This window comes from Euleptes europaea, chromosome 2 (assembly GCF_029931775.1).
Source record: "Euleptes europaea isolate rEulEur1 chromosome 2, rEulEur1.hap1, whole genome shotgun sequence".
Lineage (NCBI taxonomy): Eukaryota > Metazoa > Chordata > Lepidosauria > Squamata > Sphaerodactylidae > Euleptes > Euleptes europaea.
The window spans coordinates 141,354,001-141,367,204 of NC_079313.1; the positions used below are offsets into that span (position 1 = coordinate 141,354,001).

A 13,204-nucleotide genomic window follows, 5' to 3' on the forward strand; every position below is an offset into this window, starting at 1 on the left:
GGAGGCACCCGCGTTTGCCATCCCCCCCGCCTTTCCTCACCTGCTTGGGGGTTCCAGCAGGTGCCAAAGTCTCTTGGATCCTGCTGGAGGCTGACCTCCATCTTGGCTGTGCTAATCTTTTCTGAACAAGAGGGAGCAAAGGAGAATGTCGTGGAGTTAAAAGTCCTCTTGGCTCGAGGTGCGGGGTGGGAACAGGCAAGCAGGGAGTGTGGGATTTTCTGCAGGGTAACGAGACTCCTTCCCAACAGCCCTGCCGGACCTGCTAGCCAGTCCGTGTCCCTCATTGAGTGAGTTCCATCCTCCCCCTGGAGAAGGAGGGCCTCGGGTTCTAGCCAGGCTGCCATGCGGAGTGAGTCCCCTTTGCCCCAACCGGGGTGTCTCCAGCAGACCTCACATTTGGCCGGTTGCTACTTTCACGTTGGGATCTGTTGTGGCTCGCAGCAGAGCCGTGGGTGCGCCCAAGCCAGTCAGCTGTGCCTCCTGGGCGGCCCTGTCCAGCAGCATCATGTGCCCTTCGGGCAGGAGGCCATGGTGGACACCCAGCTGTATCTGTTGATGGACGGACAGTTGGATACTGTCCTGGAAGATTTGGCCAGGTGTTTGGAGGCTGTGGTGAAATGGTTGAAGTGGAGCCGTCTGAAATTGAACCCATTGAAGACGGAGGTCCAGTGGCTGGTCTGGGGGTGGGGGGCAGTCAAGAGTGTTCAGCCTCCCACCCTTGATGGGGTTCAACTAGTACCGGCTGCCTCCGCCAAGGGTCTGGGGGTGATCTTGGATGGGCTCCCTCCCTTTGGAGGCCCAGGCAATGCATGCAGCCAAGGCGGCATTTTTTCATCTCTGTCAGGCTCCGCAGCTGACCCCTTACCTTGCCTGTACTGATCTAGCCACGGTGATCCACGCAAGGGTCACCTCAAGATTAGACTGCTGTAACTCGCTCTACACAGGGCTGCCCTTAAGACTGATCCGGAAACTCCAGCTGGTCCGGAATGTGGCGGCACAGGTCCTGACGGGGACCTCCTTGAGAGCCCCACAGGCCGCTGATGCTCCGCCAGGTACCCTGGCTCCAGGTGGAGTGCTGAAAAGTTCAAGATGCTGTTTTTAACCTTTAAAGCCCTAAACGGTCTGGGACCGTGGCATTTGCAGGACCACCGCTCTCAATATACCCCTTGGAGAGAGTTACGCTCTCTTGTCCAACAAGACCCCTGTGGGCTCTAACTCTCAATTCCACAGAGCCTGTTATGGTTGAGGGCAGTGACGGCCTCACATCTGGAGCCGGGCCTCCATGTCCCTTTCCTTTCCCTCTGAGCCCATCTCCCTGCCCTTTTTTCCTGGCTGTGTTTCCCTCCCCCCACGCCTGCCCCTCCCCATCCCTTCTCTCCCCCATGGGCTGAATGACATCAACGGCCCAGACGCCGCCTCCCCACGTCATCCTTGAGGGGGGGAGTCTGGGGGCCATCAGCGGGGGATTTATCAGCTAGTTATGTTTTTAGATTGTTTTAACTTTGGTTTTATATTATGTATACTTATAGCCGCACTGAGCCTGACTCCGAGAGATATAAATAAATTTATATTATTGGTGATAGTGTTGTTATCTGTGTAGGGGGTGCCGGGGAGGATGAGGGAGCAAACGGGGCTGGCCGGTGTCCTTTCAGGCAGAGCTGTCTTCCCGGCGGATCCATCAGACAGACACAAGGTCAGCAAGAACTGGGCGGGGGGGGGGGGGTCCCAGGGACACACTGAGTGGGAGCTAGAGACATCTGAGGTAGGGGACCAACAGCCAGAACCGGTCCCACCCCAGAAGAGCCGGAGGGGTCAAGAAAACCACCCGGGCGATGGAGTCTTTGAAGAAGAGGGGCGTTCCTGTTGTGGGAGCTGTGGATGCCTCCGCATTCCCTCGTGGCGGTGGAGGAAATGGCTGTCATGGCCTGCAGCCCCAAGGGGGTCTCGAGGCAAGAGGGGCTGGGAGGGGGTTTGCCATTGCCAGGCCGTGTAGCAGACCCAGGTCCATCAGTCTGTTCAGCCAGGGGCCTCCGGGAAGCCCCCAAGCAAGACTTTGACTGCGGCAGCACCGTCCTGCCTGGGTTCCCCGCCGCCGCATGTCCCAGGCCTGCTCCTCCGGTCCTGGAGGGGATGGGGATGCGCCGTGACCGGTAGCCCCGGGTAGCCCCCTCCTCCACGAACACGTCCACGTGCCCCTCTTCCAGCCTGCCACGCGGGCAGCCGCCACCCCCTCCTGGGGCAGGCAGTTCCACAGGTTTAACTGCGTTGCGAGAAGACTTCCTTCTGCCACTTGTGACTCTCCCCCCCCCCCCCCGCTTCAGCTGATGGTCCCCTCCTGGGCCTGGAGGAGGAGGGGGGGTCACGGGGGAGGGAGTGGTGAGTTTCCTGCGGGGGGCGGGGCGAGATGACCCTGCTGGTGCCCCCACCTACCCACCCCTAGACCCCTCGGGTTGGAGGGCGGGGCCCCCAGGGCTTTCCTTCCCCCCGCCCCCGCGCTGCTGCTGCTGCTGCTGTGGCGGGGGGCGTGGCTTCCGGGGTGGGCGGGGGGCGTGGCTTCCGGGGTGGGCGGGGGAGCGCGGCGCCGCGCGATGGAGGCGGCGGCGGCGGCGTTGGTGGGGCTGCGGGGGGCGGCGCTGGACGGGCTGCGAGGTGGGGGCCCCCTCCCCTCCCCCCCCCCCGTGTGGCGGGAGGCGCGCGCTCTGCAGGCGCCCAGAGGCACGGCGGCTCACCCCTGCCTCCCTCCCTCCCTCCCTCCCTCCCTCCCTCCCTCCCTCCGCAGGCGGCCCGGCCCCGGCAGAAGGCGGCGGCGGCGGCTTCGAGCGGGCCCGCTTCTGGGAGACGCTAGGTAGGGCGGGGGGGGAGGGCGGGGGGTCTGCGCGCGCCCCTGGGGGGCGGTTGGCGCCGCGGGGCCGCTTCCAGCTCCCTTCCTTCCTTCCTCCGCCCCCCCCCGTCGCAGCCGGGAAGGATCAAAGCAACCCGGGGGCGGGTGGGCGGGGCCAGAGCTGACGGAGGCGGGGGGGGCGCAGGCCGGCCCACCTCCCAAGCTCCGATCCAGCCCCTCGGCCACGGGCCGGCTGCCCGTGGCCCCACGTGACAGGAGGGCTCCTCCCCCCCAGGCCCCCCCACTGCCGCGGGGGAAGGCGTTTTAAGCCCAAGGAGGGGGAGGGGGAGACATCCCAAGCCTGGGGGTTTTGTTATTGACAGAAAGGGGGGCGTTTCCTCCCGCTGCGAAAGGGCTCCGAGGGAGCCGGAAGCGCTTGAATCCCCGCCTCTTTACGCGCTGCCTCGCGATTGGCTGTGAGGGAAGCCAGTCGGCTGCGCTTCCCCGGCTTGGCGCCCTGCTCGCTGCCTCCGAGGGGGGGGGGAGGAGCCCGCAGCGCGCTCCGCAATGAGCCGGGGGGGGGGAGGCAGCTCCATTCGGGGCGGCAGCGGAGGGGGGTGGGCGGCCGGTGCCGGCGGTGCCTCGAAGCAGCGCGGAGGTGCCGAGGAGAGGCGCGCTGGGGCGTGCTGAGAAAGGCGGTCCTGGCTGACACGGGGCGCGCGTGCACACGGCCTTTCCTTCCTTGCTTCCTTGCTTCCTTGCTCTGCCCGCAGGGGCGTCGTCCCAGGCGGCCACCCAGCTGAGCCTGGCCGCGGCCCGCCAGCCTCCGCCCTCCCTGCAGGTGAGCAGCGCGGTGGGGGGTGGTGGTGGGGGGCAGGGGGGGGCCAGGGGGCCAGGGCCCTTCCTTCCTTCCTTCCTTCCTTCCTTCCTTCCTTCCTTCCTTCCTTCCTTCCTTCCCTCCTCTTCTCCCTCCTCCGCAGGAGCTGGAGCGGCTGAGCGGAGCGGCGCAAAGGGCGGTGCGGGCTGCAGCCACGGCCTACTACGAGCTGCCAAGGCGGAAGGTGGGTGGGGTGGGGTGGGGGGAGCTGGGGGCGTCCCCCCTCCCCCTCCCCCCCCTCCCCCGGGTCCCCCTCTTCCCTCTCGCTCTCCCTCCTGCAGGGGGGGCGCTGGGCCGAGCCGTGCACGCCGCCGTGGTGGCGGTGGCCGAGGGGCTGCTGCGCCTGGCCGAGGCCCTCCTGCGCGCCCCAGCGAGGACGCCGCCGGGCAGGTGAGTGGGGAGGTGGGGGGCGAGGCGCTGGGGGGGCTGGGGGGGGCGAGGGCCGGGGCACACGCCTGCAACCCTCTCGCTCGCTCTCCCTCCCTCCCTCCCTCCCGCAGCCCGTCTCCGGAGCAGCTGGTCTCCACGGGGGGCGTGTGGGAGGCCTGCGACCGACTGGCTGGCCTGCCTCGAGGTGAGCGGGGGGACAGGACTCGTGCGGGGGGGGCTGTTTGGCTCCGGCTGGGTCTCGTGCCAGGGGGAAGGGGGCGGGAAGCCCATCCTTGAACTCGCCCTCAGCCTGGCTTGCTGGGGATGAGGGTGGGCTATGCAGTTGGAAGAATAAAGAAAGATGAATGCACCCACTCAGGGGCGTTTCCCCCCCCCTACTTTCCCGCCTTCCAGATAACCGGGGAGCCGTGGCGGCAGCCCTGGCCTCCTGGCTGGGGATTGTCAGAGATGCTCTGGAGGAGATGGAGCAGGTAGGGAGTGGGGGGAGGACTTGTGTGTGTTGGGGGGCGGGACCAGCCTGCCCTGCCTTGCAATGGGGGGGCAGCGGCATGAACGCAGTAAGCAGCGATCTTAGCGCAAGAAGCAGCGATCTTAGCCAGGACCCCCCTGCTGATGGGAGGGGCAGTTTTGGGTCTTGCACGAGAATGGGGGACAGATGTTTTGGGGTTGGGGGGAGACGCAGGGGCTCCAGGTGCAGAAGGTGCCTCTTGGAATCGCTGGCTCACTCGATGGATGGGTGCCCTTTGCCTGCCCTGCCTGACTGCAGCCCGGGGGGGGGGGATTCTCGCACCCTCTTTGCCGCAGCCGACTGCTTCGCTTGGGTGGTCTTCCCCCCCCTTTCCATGGCTGTTGTGCGGCTGCTGAGAAAGGCTGCCTTTGTTTCTGCGTGCTGAGGTGGTGGTGGGGTGCTATTTCCAGAGACCTTGGCCTGCCTGGGCACTGCTGGCCGGGAGAGGATCCTGGGCAGACCGCCCCACCTCATCCCCCCCCCCATAGTGTTGGGCTCTTCCCCTCTGCAGGGGTCGCAGCCAAAGAGCTTCCACTGTGGTCCGGGAACCTCTGCCTCTGCCCGGAGATGGGGCCCCCATGTGCTTCCCAGTGGGGGCTCTCTGAGCCCCAGCCATGTCTGTGGCTTGTTGCCTTCCCGGTGGGGGGGGGTGGGTGGCTCTGCTTCTCTTCCCGCCTCTTTTCCAACTCCGTCTGCCGCTCTCTGGTGCGTGGGGTTAGCAAAGGGCGGGTCCAGGAGAGCTTCCTTTTCCTTCAGGCCCCTGGGCTTGTTCACAGGAGACTTGGTGTGGTGGTTAAGAGCGGTGGTTTGGAGCGGTGGCGTCTGATCTGGAGAACCAGGTTTGATTCCCCACTCCTCCACACAAGCGGCAGAGGCTAATCTGGTGAATTGGATTTGTTTCCCCACTTCTCCACATAAGGCCAGTTGGGTGACCTTGGGCTAGTCACACTCTCTCAGCCCCACCTCCCTCACAGGGTGTCTGTTGCGGGGAGGGGAGGGGATTGTAAGCCGGTTTGAGTCTCCCTTAAATAGTAGAGAAAGCTGGCGTATAAAAACCGACTGTTCTGCGCAGGCGCTGGCGGAAGGCAGAGATCCCGACTGGGATGTCCTGGAGGACGAAGAGGCTGTTTCCATGGGGAACAGGGATGTCTCCTGGTCGGAGGCTGACCAGCGGCTGCTGGGCCCCTGCATGGGGCTGGTGAAGGCGGCCAAAGCATGCCTGAAGAAGTTGCTGCAGGCTGTGAAGGCCCGGGGCCAAGTCGAGACCGCGGAGCAGGTGGCTCAGCTGGATGACCTCGCGGACGCTGCAGGCGACGTCAGCCCCAGGTGCGGCAGCCGGGGGCGCTCTGCGGAAGTGCCGGGTGGAGGAGACGGCGACGTTCCCTGGGCGTAGGGAGCCCAAGCAGGGGTCCACGTGGGCCAGGAGGGGGTCAGGTGCTTTTTGAGATGGGACATAACGTGTCTCTTCTGTCCTCGCCTCGAGGAGTGTGTGTGTCCCTGTGGGGGGTCGTTCTTGTCCTTGTACCCCGGGAGGGAAGGGAGGTTGGGCTGCCAGGAAGTGCTTTGCCCAACCTTCCCCTGAGAGCCTGGGGGCTGTGTGTGTGTGGGGGGGGAGGAGGATTTTCCCTTCCCCAGGCTGGCTCCTTGCGCACACCCCTATCCTCTCCCTGATCTGCCCTCTCTCACCTCCTGCAGCGTGGATGAGTTGGTGCTGAGCACGTATCCGCCTGTGAACCAGCTGACTTTGCGACTAAATGTGAGTAACTGGCTGTGGGGGGGGGGGAGCTGGCTTGATGCCGGGTGTTGTTTCTTTGTACAGAGACTTGGCTGCCTCAGTCTTTCTCAGAGAGAGGAGGAGGAGGAGGAACAACTGAGAAAAGTTCCCCAGAATTGCCTTTCTCCATTAGAACTGCTCAGTCGTCCTGATGTCATGTTAAAGACCAGATGTCTATAAGGGGTTAAGAAGAAGAGAACCCGTTTTGCCCTCTTTCTAGGGGTCTGTGTGAGGGGTTCAGGTAGCCTCGTTTCCATCCTTTTGGATTTTCTTTTTCTTTAGTCTTGAGCCGCTTGTCCCACTTTCTGGACTAATCTGTTATCAGACCGGTTTTTCAAGGGGCCGGGGGGGGGGGTCATTGTAAGTTGACAAAAAGGTCTATTTTTCTTCCTGCTCGGGGTGCCTGCAGAGCAGGGGGTTCCCAAACGTTTTGAGCCTGCAGGAGGCACCTTTGGGATTCTGACACAGCAAAGCAGGCGCAACCACAAATTACCTACTGTGGGAAACGGAGCCAGTCCCAAAAACGGAAGGGAGTGAAGGTCTAATATAGTCTAACGGTAACTGTAATTTCCAGCAAAGACACTACTTAAAAAGAAGCCTTTTGAAATGAACATACAGCTTAAGACCGTGTTGGCGAACCTAAGCACGCGTGCCCGACTCGGCACGCGTAGCCCTCTCTGCCGGCACACGGGTAAGTGGCTCGGGACGGGACCGAAAGTCCAGACGGGCGAGGCAGCAACGAATGGGTGGAGAGAGAGCAAGCCCGCTTCCCGAGGGACGGGGCGAGGAACCGGCAGGCCGACAGCCAGGAGAAGACGGAGCGCAGCTCTAGTCCCGCCCCCAAGACCTTATTAGGGCTGAAACATCCTGCCCTCCTCCCCACGCCCCCAGCCAAGTCCTCTGACTGGCGCAGGCGCGACCGGGCGGTGGGGCTACAGCTGGGGTGCGGCGGCACGCCGCCGCGTCTCTGCGCTCCATCTTCTCCCTGCTGTCGGCTTGCCGGTTCCTCAGCCCGTCCCTCGGGAAGCGGGCTTGCTCTCTCTCCACCTCTTCCATTCGTCGCTGCCTCGCCTGTCTGGACTTTCGGTCCCGTCCCAAGCCACTTACCCGTGCATGCCGGCAGAGGAGGCTCCACCCCCATCAAAAGTCGACCACGAAGCCTCTCCTCACCATCACATTTCGGGTTTATTCCCCCCCCCCACAAGAGGGGCGGTGTGTGAGGTAAAGCGCCACCCTCCCCCTCCCCTCCCAGCGCGGCCGGGTTTTGAATGCGCGCTCGAGGGCCGGCAGCACCAAGGCGGGCGGCGAGGAGGAGGTCGGAGGTCGGGGCCCAGGGGGGAAGCAATGTTTGATTCAAAACTCTGCATGGGGGGTTATTGGCCGTTTATGAATGGGAGGTTTTGCCTTGGATTTACCATTCAGATGCACATTTTCCCCATCCAGATTCTCAGAACTCAACAATAAGCCCCCCTGCAGAGTTTTTTTTCGGACGGAACCGTCTGAATATAGAGCAGGTTTTGCTTCATATATTTGCCTTGGGGTTGCCAGGTGTCTCTCCCCCAATCATTTACCTCTTTTCCTGATGGTTCAGTTACAAATATAAAGTTTCACTTTGAAGAAGGAGTTGGTTTTTATATGTCGACTTTCTCTACCACCTAAGGAAGAATCAAAGCGGCTTTCAATCACCTTCCCTTCCCCACAACAGATACCCTGGCCATTTATGCGTGGTCAGTTTTGATGCTCGCTAAAAGCTCTTTTTTTAAATGCGAATTTAAAACTGCCTATTCACGGTCTCGAAGCAAAAGGAGAAATTCCACCCCTCCCACTCGCCTGCTCCTTTGTTCCTGTTTGCATAACCATTAGCATGTGCATAGCTAACCCGCCGCTGTTATTTTGCATGGTTCCTTCAGGGGGATTCTTCAGGGGGATTCTTCAGGTTAAATTGCCGTGTTTGCACTTTGCGATATATAAGTAGGTTTTGGGTTGCAGTTTGGGCACTCAGTCTCTAAAAGGTTCGCCATCGCTGGCTTAAGATGTTTTTTGCAAATACGGAGCTTAACTTCCGTCACGCGATGGAGATCTTTGTGTTGTTGGGGCAGCTGCCAGTGTTAAGGCACTGCTTTTTAAAAATCTGCCAGTCAGATCTCCAGAGGGCAGTCAGAAATCCTACTGGGCAAAAACCCACCTGGCCCCCGCCCACCACTTCCTAAAAGCGCTCAGTGGGCTTCAGGAGTTAGTGGGCACACCATGTTGGTGACTCCTGCCTCGCGGGGTGCTTGTCCGCAACTGAGTGGGTTTGTTGCTCTCCTGATGGGCCTGGTGGGCGCTGTGCCGTGAGGCAGGAACCCGTGGTGGTGGTGGGATTGTGACCCTCTCCAGCAGCGAGAGCTGCCTTGGGCTCTGCCAGTGGGGCGGTCTCCCCCTCCCCCTCTTCTGCAGCCCCCTCTGCTGCTCCCCCAGGGGTGGGACCTTCAGACACACCCTGGGCTGCCGCTCAGAGGAGATGGGAGACTCTTTTCTCGAGGCTGAGCCTTTGATCGACGACTTGCCTTTCTGTAGGCGGCAAAGCTGGCTGCGGTGCTAAAGAAGGTGCTGGAGGTCACCCGGTGAGTTTGCTGGGCTTCTTCAGCTGTTGTGAGACTTTTGGGTGGAGGCAGGCTCTGTGGATTTGTCTGCCGCTCCGTGGGCCCTCCATGGGCCCAGCTGTGGTCGGTCGGTCGGGATCAGTCTCGTTTTTGCACACACCTCCACCTGGCTTCCCCTAATGGCCTCTCTCTCCCCCTCCCTCCCCAGGGCCAGCCATGTTTGCTCTCCCTCCGAAGAGAGCTGGGTGCAGTTCCTCGCTGGAGCGGTTGATCACAACATGGACAAGATCAAGGGCTTCACCCAAGGGGTGCTTTGACGTGGTGTGTGGGGCACTGGCTCCTTGCCCCACTGGGAGGGGAGCAGCATCTGTGGCTACCGGAGAGGGTGACTCTTTCCCTGTGGTGGAGGCCGGGCACAAAGCGGCCAGTCTGCAGAGGCTGTGTCTGGCCATGGGGCAGAGTTGTGGCAGAACTCCAAGCAATAAAGAACCGCTGGAGCCGCGTGGGTCTGTCTCGTGTGGTGTGAGACTGGAGCAGAGACTCCGCCCTTGGAACGCCCCCTCCCCACAATGGAATCTGAGCTGCCCCGGTTGATTTGGTCAAATGACTGTAAATTAAAGATTGATTGAGCTGCCTCGGAGCCTGCTTGGCCGGAGAGGAAATGAGCCTCACTGCGGTTCACGTTCCTTTTAGGATAGATGAGCAGTGGGGCTCCTCGGTGTGTGTGTGTGTGGGGGGGGGCTTCCTGCTTGCTTCATCTTCAACCTGGAAATAATGGGGGGGCTGCCTTGTTGGGGGGTCGTTTTTGTCCCCACTTCTGGGTGGCTGGGCTTTGCTTGGGCAGTGAATGGACGGGCTGCAGGAAAGGACAGCCCGCTTATTCCCCCCCCAAGCAGGTAGGCAGCTCTCGCCTGGTCCGCTTTTCCATTGCCCGTCATCTAGCATTGCCCCTGTCCGAGGGTGTCGGGCAAGGGGTAAAGCCTGTTTGGGGAGGGTCCTGGCCCTTGGGAGGAGGTTGCTTGGGCCCACTGCAGCTGCCTGGTTTAATAAGGCACTCGGGGAGGGTTTTTGAGGAAGACTGGATGCCTCTAGGGCTGATCTGGGGACTCCCTGCCTTATCTGGTCATGGGCAAATCTGAGAGTGGAGGGGTGGTGGGACTCCTGTCCGTAGATTGGAGGAGGCTGGGCGCTTGGTGGGCCAACCCCCTCCCGCCTGGGACAGGAAGAAGCGTTGGGGGTGATGTAGCTCAGCAGAGGACTTCAGCAGCCCCCCTCCCCCCCCCGCATGACCTGTGGCGGGCAGGATGACCTCCTGTCTCCCGGCCCTGAATTTGGGTGCTGCTTGCCCACTTGGCAGCCGGCGTCCTCGCCTAGGAACGAGCCTCTCCCCCCAACTGAGGGGACCCATGCAGCCTCCTAGGAGTTTGGGGGACCAGGTTGGTTTCCAGCGATAAACCTTCCTCTCAGTTACCAGGTGCTCTTAAGTTAGTAAGCTCATAGGGATGGGTTTGCTGCTGTGAGGTAAGTGGAACACAGAGATCACCGGGGCGGGATTTTTACGTAAGCAACACGGAAGAGTTATTTATTTACAGGTTGGTTGGTTTCAAGGAACGGGTCGGCAGCACAGATCTCCAGACTGTTGAAGGAGAAGCCTGGCTGAGGCCCTCCACGCTGCCTCTCTTGCTGAGGCAGACCCAAAATGATCTCAGCCTGGGGCAGACCCCAACTGAACATTGGGATGGTGCAGAGCAAACAAACCTCCCCCCTAAACACTGAAGTATGAGTCCCCAACGCCTCAGTAGGTGATCTGCCACCCGTCCTTTTCACTACCCAGCCGGCCAGCCAGCCAGAGAGCACCAAGGGGCAAACCTTGAAAGGTTGTCCCTTAGAGGAGGGCAGGGAGCCGTTCCAGTTGGCAGCAGAGGACAGGACTCGCACCAATGGATATAAATTACAGGTAGAAGGTGCCGGCTAGACATTAGGAAAGTTTTTTTTACAGTAGGAGTCGTTCAGCAGTGGAATGGGCTGCCTAGGGAGGTGGTGAGCTCCCCCTCCCTGGCAGCCTTTAAGCAGTGGCTGGACAAACGCTTGTCAGGGATGCTCCAGGCTGGTCCTGCATTGAGCAGGGGGTGGGACTGGATGGCCTGTGTGGCCCTCTTCCAACAACTCTTGATTCTATGAAGCCTCTGACCCGCCTGGGACTAAGAATCATAGAGTTGGAAGGGACCACCAGGGTCATCCAGTCAAGATCAAGAAAGTGACCCTTGCAAGGTGGGGTGCTCACAAGGCAAGTTTCGGAAACTATTGACATGGCAGCTGTAGCCAGTGAAGGCCGAATTACTGGATTCAGGTCAAAGCTTACTGAGATTGAAAATACAATTAAAGTGTTTTTTAAAAAACTGCGAGAATATTCATAAAAGCAGTGAATAGTGAGGATAAAACAATAAAAGCTAAAAGGTCCAATGAAGCACTTAATACAAGCAGTGGGCCCCTCTCCAGATATTGCCAACAGAGCACGCGTCCCTCCAGGTTTTCAAAATCAGTCCGAAGACAGGATTCCATTCGCTAAGACTCGCCCAGGGACAAGACCAGACGCGAGGGGCCGGGGCCTCGTCGGAAACGTGGCACAAGGATGGAGCTTGGGAGGAAGCTCAAGACCAGAATGCCAGAAGACCTTCGCTCTGTGCCCCAGCAGGGCCTGTGTTAGTCTGACCAGAGTTAACCAATCACTTTGACCAACAAAATGGTTGCTGACCAGGTGCCCAAAGCGACCAGAGGAATTCGCCAATTCGACCCCGGGCGTTCTGCAGCTACATCAAGCTGAGTTAGCGAGGCCTCCCACCCGTGATCTCAGGTGCCAACGAGGACCGTCTCCTCCCAGCTTCCATGTCCTTGAAGCTGGTCCACTGGGGGTGAGGGGGTGCCGCTGGCACCTGGCTTCCTCCTCCCGTCTCCCTTATCTGAGTCTCTGAAGTTGCAAACGGCTGGCTAAAAAGGCTTTCCTCTCTCTGGGCCTCTGCCTGAGCCACGGTTTGAACAAGAAACTGCTTCAAGGGGCAGTTTCTGGACAGGCCGAAGCCAGCCCCATCTCGGTGGCTGAGCAAGGCTGGTTGCAGAAGTCCAGGGTTGCAAGGCAGGGGCCAGCCACCTCTCTTGGTCTCCTGTCTTGGAGATGACGTTTTTCCACCACGCTCTGCAAGGATGTTGGGAGGATTGCTGAGGTTACTCTTGAGTAAAAACTTCATCCAGACAAGGCCCAGTATAAATTCCAGGGATCAAGGCAAATTTCCCCTCTGCCTTGTTTTGGCCTGCCCTCTCCCCCACCCCCGGCCAACCTACCCACTGGTGACCTCCCCCAAAGCCCCCATGCTTTCTCTTGGCCACCCACCACCATCCTGGCTTCTCCACGACCTCGCACTTGAGGCCCTCCTCTGCTCCCGCTTCCCTCTTCAGCTGTGCCTGCTGGGGGGGGGGTTCTCCAGGGGTTCCTTTCTCCCCTCTGCCTTTGATGCTTCAGCCCCCTCCCTCTTCCAGACTTGTTCCTTCCTATTGGACTACCCTGCCCTCTTCTGCCCGGTGCCGTCTCCTCTTTGTGCTGCTTGCTCAAGGCAGGGTCTCTCTGCAAGCGGAGGTCTTTGCAGCCCTCATCAAAGCCCACCCATGGCTAAGAGAGGAGCCGGGAGAGCCTGCCTAGCGGGGAATCTCCCATAACAGAGGGGATTTCCACAGTCTTCTCTTAAACACACGGTGGCTGAAAGAAGAGGGGGGGATTCTGAATCTGACCAGAGGGGTCCAGTTGCAGGCTGGCTACTTAGTGGCCTGTTGGGGGCAGCCGAGAGTAAACCAAACGTTTGCAATGAGAAGGGTGAGTCCAACTCACCGCTGAGGTCCCCCAGCTTTAGTCCAGGGCCAGGACTAAGTCTGGTCATTCCCTGGGGCAAATACCAGGGCCCACGGAAACATCATTCCACCCCCGTTTGGGAGCCAGCATGTGCAGTGGTTACAGTGGGACTAGGATCTAGGAGACCCAGGTTGAACTTTTTGCTATGCAGGGCCGGATCTGCCTTTTTTGAAGTCAACATATACATATATATAATCAACAACTCTCTTAAACTAGAATAAATTGTGTTGACCTCTATGAATGGTTAGTGAGTATATGTCTACATTCTCTCTACATCTCTCTCGGGTGTGTCCAGAGGGCCGTCAAGCAGCAGCTGACTTACGGCAACCCCAGCAAGGGGCTTTCCTG

At 60.3% G+C, this 13,204-nt stretch overlaps 1 protein-coding gene across 1 annotated transcript; it reads left to right on the forward strand.

Annotated features, from left to right (window-relative positions):
• The first annotated feature begins 2,588 nt into the window (after nucleotides 1-2,588).
• CCNDBP1 (cyclin D1 binding protein 1) lies at nucleotides 2,589-9,281 on the forward strand. The gene is made up of 11 exons (XM_056844957.1): nucleotides 2,589-2,649; nucleotides 2,780-2,845; nucleotides 3,595-3,662; nucleotides 3,793-3,886; nucleotides 3,980-4,076; nucleotides 4,199-4,272; nucleotides 4,482-4,558; nucleotides 5,669-5,922; nucleotides 6,292-6,352; nucleotides 8,930-8,976; nucleotides 9,164-9,281. Exons 1-11 carry the CDS (start codon nucleotides 2,589-2,591, stop codon nucleotides 9,270-9,272), a joined length of 1,008 nt encoding a protein of 335 aa, XP_056700935.1. The 3' UTR covers nucleotides 9,273-9,281.
• Nucleotides 9,282-13,204: the final 3,923 nt, after the last annotated feature.

Excerpts from the sequence above, each read along its gene's own strand:
- CCNDBP1 (XM_056844957.1), top strand. The coding sequence starts at position 2,589 with ATGGAGGCGGCGGCGGCGGCGTTGGTGGGGCTGCGGGGGGCGGCGCTG. Across the intron at positions 2,650-2,779 it reads GGCGCTGGACGGGCTGCGAG|GCGGCCCGGCCCCGGCAGAA; the intron begins GTGGGGGCCCCC and ends CTCCCTCCGCAG. Across the intron at positions 3,663-3,792 it reads AGCCTCCGCCCTCCCTGCAG|CCTCCGCAGGAGCTGGAGCG; the intron begins GTGAGCAGCGCG and ends CCTCTTCTCCCT.